Source organism: Priapulus caudatus, unplaced genomic scaffold, assembly GCF_000485595.1.
Source record: "Priapulus caudatus unplaced genomic scaffold, Priapulus_caudatus-5.0.1 Scaffold430, whole genome shotgun sequence".
NCBI classification, from domain to species: domain Eukaryota; kingdom Metazoa; phylum Priapulida; class Priapulimorpha; order Priapulimorphida; family Priapulidae; genus Priapulus; species Priapulus caudatus.
In genome coordinates, this window is record NW_014577491.1 from 133,947 (window position 1) to 138,976 (window position 5,030).

The 5,030-nt window shown below is 45.9% G+C and overlaps 1 protein-coding gene across 1 annotated transcript in view; it reads left to right on the plus strand.

Moving 5' to 3' along the window:
* Positions 1-5,030, plus strand: part of LOC106810305 (tyrosine-protein kinase PR2-like) — a 27,995-nt gene that overhangs the window by 14,032 nt on the left and 8,933 nt on the right. Inside the window, exons 9-15 of the mRNA XM_014813610.1 lie at positions 32-181; positions 875-978; positions 1,303-1,481; positions 2,523-2,711; positions 3,407-3,543; positions 4,295-4,465; positions 4,821-5,024. Of these exons, the coding sequence (XP_014669096.1) occupies positions 32-181; positions 875-978; positions 1,303-1,481; positions 2,523-2,711; positions 3,407-3,543; positions 4,295-4,465; positions 4,821-5,024 (1,134 nt within the window). The remainder of the gene's footprint in view (positions 1-31; positions 182-874; positions 979-1,302; positions 1,482-2,522; positions 2,712-3,406; positions 3,544-4,294; positions 4,466-4,820; positions 5,025-5,030) is intronic.

The following is a 5,030-nucleotide window of genomic DNA, read 5'->3' on the forward strand; positions in this document are numbered from 1 at the left end:
TATACATATATATATTCTCGTCTTTTCGTAGATCTTGGAGGCGATCGATGAGCCAAGCTATCAGAGGTTGGAGAAACCTGAGTGCTGTCCAGCCGATTACTACAGACTGATGGCCAGCTGCTGGGAACACGAACCACCCAAGCGACCCACGTTCGCCGAGCTGCATCGCGTCATTCCCAACGTAAGCGCATCTTACACAAAGTTTATACACATTACCCATGATGTCTTCGATTCCTATCGAATACGTGTAGTAACGTGTGCATGTATGTCTGCTATTGAGTGCTGCTCAGCGGATCAACACAAACCTTCGTGGAATTGCGATCATGCTATGGCATAGATCGTCTGACTCTTTGTGACATACTAGCTAGAACGTGATGCAAGGTGGTTTGTCATTGGTTTCCTGTTATCATTAAACCTTATCATCTATTTAAGTGGGATGGTGAGTGGGATGGTAAGCCACCGGTCTGTGGCAACCTTGCCGAAACTGAGAGTTCCTTCTGAGAGTGGTGAAGATGTCATAGGAATAGAAAAATGAAATGATAATAAAATTCCCACAGGAGAATATCTTAAAATCCCCAAGGACCTTACCTTATTCAGACTAAACCTTCGTTTCTGGGTTTTCACTTCTTTGTCAAGAGAAAAGTGAAATACCAGAACAGTAAAACACCAGAAATCGTTTTCCAGTTGCTGGATAATTCCCTGCCACGGCTGCGTAAATGAACCAGTCAGAAAATCACCCGAGGTTTCCTAATGGGTTATATTCGGGAAAATTCCTGTGCGAAAATTGTCTGTTGTCAAGTTGTAATTTTAAAGAAGGTTTCATGTGAGTGAAACTATAGCTCATCTGATGTGTGTTACGGTGTGTACATTTCAGATCAAACCAGACCAAGTTCAAGTGATACAAGATTCCACCGGTACTATGAAGAAGGAGCATTTAGATGTGAAACAGGGTGACATCGTCACAGTCCTCGATAAAAAGTAAACCTATAATATATATATATATATATATATATATATATATATATGTACTAATTACGTATGCTTGCGACGACGTGTGCTAGGATATCACATGAGTTGTTAGCAGTTTTCTATTCAGCCGTGCATAATCCGTATTCGGTGGTCAACCTGTGTTTGTGAAGCAGCGATAATTGTTTTGTTCGGTTAATTACGCGTTAACTACACAATACTAAACCGTAATGAGTAGACAACTTGGTTGTGAATCAGCGAAACATGGTTTGTTCGGTGAACTCGTTACTGTGTGAATAGTGATTAGTGGTGATGATGATGCTGATTGCATTACAGGCCACCGGATGCTCCACCAAACCTGTGGAAAGGCGTGCTCAACAATGGCAAGACAGGCTTGTTCAAGCCCCTTCACACCGTGCCATACATGGGAGCCAACTCAAAACAGACTAAGCAAAAACCAAAGACTCTTCCCAAGCCCCTTTCTCTTGGAGCAGTGGGAGGAGGAGGAGCAGCAGGTACACAGAGAAAAATACGACTTTTTTATGACCTTATATGACAGCAGTGTCGCCAATACTATTTTTGCTTATTGCCTGATAGTGGCCACAGTAAGGAGTCGCAGCTCTACCCACGCTATCAGAATCACAGTCAACAGGTTAGACCCACGAATGAAAATCTAGTTCCCCCAGCCAGCCCTTGATCAAATGTTAGGAAGCACCCGTTCACGCCATAGCAATGGGAGAGGATGCAAAAGCCAATTATTTACATGGCCACACTTCCCATTACTAGACTTACGAGTTCGTATATCATTATATATATATATATATAAGCTCAGCTGGGAGACGTCAACCTCTGTAAGAAGATGCTGCTGGCGTCGAACTGGGACGTCGAGAAGGCCGCCAACTGCCTGCTGGGCGTTGCCGAACGCGCCGACGACGACGCCGTGTCCGAATAGCCGCTAGGTGGCGCCACCTACTCTGACGGGCGTCGCCGAACGCGACGACGACGACGACGTGTCCGAGTAGCCGCTAGGCGGCGCCACCTACTCTGATGGGCGTCGCCGAACGCGTCGACGACTACGACGTGTCCGAGTAGCCGCTAGGACGGCGCCACCTACTCTGACGGGCGTCGCCGGTGACGACATGTATGAGTAGCTGCTGGGTGTTTGATGAAGGCAGTTGTCATGGTAACGTGTCTGCTGAGTAGGTGTGCGCAGTCGTCACCGCGCACGGGAACGCTGCCCCACGCGCCAAGTCCCACACCCAAACCCTCAAAGTCCAGCAATATATATATTCAAGAACCAACATTGCCATTAGATGGTGCTGAACTCATTTGGCCAATTCACGCACTGGCAGATAGTATTCCACATGACATAGAGAGTGATTTCATGGTAGCGTCATTTTAGCTATACGTAGCCTAGCAACAGGTTAGTGACGACACACAGAATGAGTCTCTTTACGTTGTGCAAGGCAGAAAGAATGTGTGCATGTGTATATATATCAATGCAGAATAGTACTTTGATTTAGCATCTGTACATGAGCGTGATATTCTGCGCGTAGAATCGGACGGCGACGCGCGGCGTTCGCGGCCGGCCCACCGTGGCAAGCTGACCCAGGACATGATCAGTCCTCCGCAGGGCGACCTTCGTCACACGCTGCACGTCGGACGATCCGAGGGAGACGTGTTCGGCGACGTGTCCTTCCTGCGAGGGAAGTATGCGCAGCTGCCCAAGCAACGCGTGTCACCATGTGAGTGATCGCAGTGACTCTACTAGAGTGACTTTACTAGTTAGCAGACTGCTACAGACTGCTACAGACTGCTACAGACTGCTACAGACTGCTACAGCGCTTCTTAAACCATTTCAGTGTCGTTCACCCTCGAGTCTTTATCACAAAATTTCATTCACGCGCGCGACTAAATTTCCGTAGGTTTTCGGTAAGTTTCATTCGCTCCAAAATAATCTCATTCGCCCTTGGGTGGAACCATTCACCAGTTTAAGAAGCACTGCTCCATTACGCACGTTGTGGGAGTTGGGTCTGTGTAGTGTGTACGTTATGTTTTTAGCTCACCTTGACATTGTCAAGCTGAGCTATTGCCATGGGTCGTCGTACGTCCGTCCGTCCGTTCGTCAACATTATTTACTGACATATTATTACATATTTACATATTTACTGAACATAAATTAATTTTGTTGTTGATTAATTTTAAATGTTCATTATGTTCATTATGTTCATCACCATGATGTGAAACCTCGTGAGCGCTCGGATGACGAATGCTATTGAGTAATTAGTGGGTATTTTTTATTTAAAATAAAGTTGATATGGTGAAGAAAAAGATGTGTAGGTGAGGGCGTGGATTTCCAAACTAAAGAAGTAGTTAAATTGAGCGATTGTTGGTCTTTATGGCCTCGCAGTAAATGAACGGTATATTTTTCTTCGATTAGACAAACCGTCCGACGACAGGCAGGCGCCATTGCGTGCAGAGACGCCCTCTGTTGGTGAGGCGTCGGACCTCGCGCCACTTCTCTGTGATACAGCTTCCGTGAGCTCGCTGCGTTACGATGCGAAGGCGGCACCAGCGGTGAGTCCTGTCGTTATGTAGACGAGGTTTTAATTGAAAACTACGGAGGTCATCGTCGTCGTCACGCAGTTAAATCAAAGTCAAAGACACGTGTGTGCGTTCGCCAGGTGTTTGTGCATTGTTGCGTGGTCCAAATCGGAAAGTGTCGCTGAGGTTTCTGGTTGCCAGCCTGTGTATCACAGGGGCCTGTTGTCAGAAACAAAATTGGCCTTAACATTAGTCTTAACATTAACTTTTTCTATTGACAGAAACGCTGCGAAGTTACGAGAATGAAAAATCGTAGCAGATTTCCTCGTAACAATACGAAACAAAGCGCTGTCGATGGTCTAGGAGAAATTGTTAATGTTAAGACTAATGTTAAGACTAATTTTGTTTCTGACAACGGGCCCCAGGCATTTACATCCACGCAATAAGCCATATCGGAAAGTCCTCGCCGCCATATTGAGATCAGATAAGAGTGGTGATATGTTGTCTATATATAACATGGTTAGGATAGGACTAGTCTAGGTTTATAATTCTCTTCACTGACATCGTACTTCAATTCACAGGTGCTTTTCTTTTTACACAAACATTCACAAATATGATTGTGGTCATTTGGGATATTTTGCAATGTTTGTGTTAAATGCCAAAACTAAAAACGCACGAGTGTTTACATTAATCATGTACTTTCCTAAGCGCGCCTCGGCCATTTCATACCCATTTTCCATGACCTAAATAACACATCTGGACTTTCTGATATCACTTATTACAGCGACGAAATGAGTTTAACAACGAAGGATTCGAGAGCGCGTCACTCTGTGCGGACTACAACCAGGATGTGGCTCGTGAGGCGGAGGAGGCGGCGGAGGCGGAGGAGGATGGAGAGCACAGCTACACGGAGATTAGTGACGAGAGTGAGAGCTCCTCTCCATATAACATTCAAGTAAGCATGCTAGATGCTGGCCGCGATACCGGGGCGCACACACACATATATGTGTATATATATATATATATTATAGACATCGCTTACAGCACAGTGAATGTTAAAGCGGACGTGGGTTATTACTGTGTGTCGGTAAAGTCGACGTCTGTTAAAGTTTGTAGAAGACGTTTTGAGGGTAAAATATTAATTAGTATTTATTTTTATTTCTTATTATTAATTAATTTCGAGGTACGTATTTTTATATTTTTATATTTATTATTTACTTACTTTGTGTTATTAACTTGTCTAACTTGTGACCACGTAGAAACTCGGGAGTATTTCTCGCTCGACAGCCACGCCTGCTCTTGCCTTGCAGCCGGACGCGTTCCAGTTTGAGAACTCATCGTTCATGGACGAGGTCTTCAAGGCTCTCGACGAGAGCGCCGAGTCGTTGTGCGGCGACGACGTGACCTCCGACCCCCGAGAGGTCAACCTGGGTCACGAGCTCGCCGGGGAGGTCGACCAGCTCGCTCGTGACCTCGAGCGACGCGGCGGGCGGCGGCGGCGCAAGAAGCAGCAGGCGCTC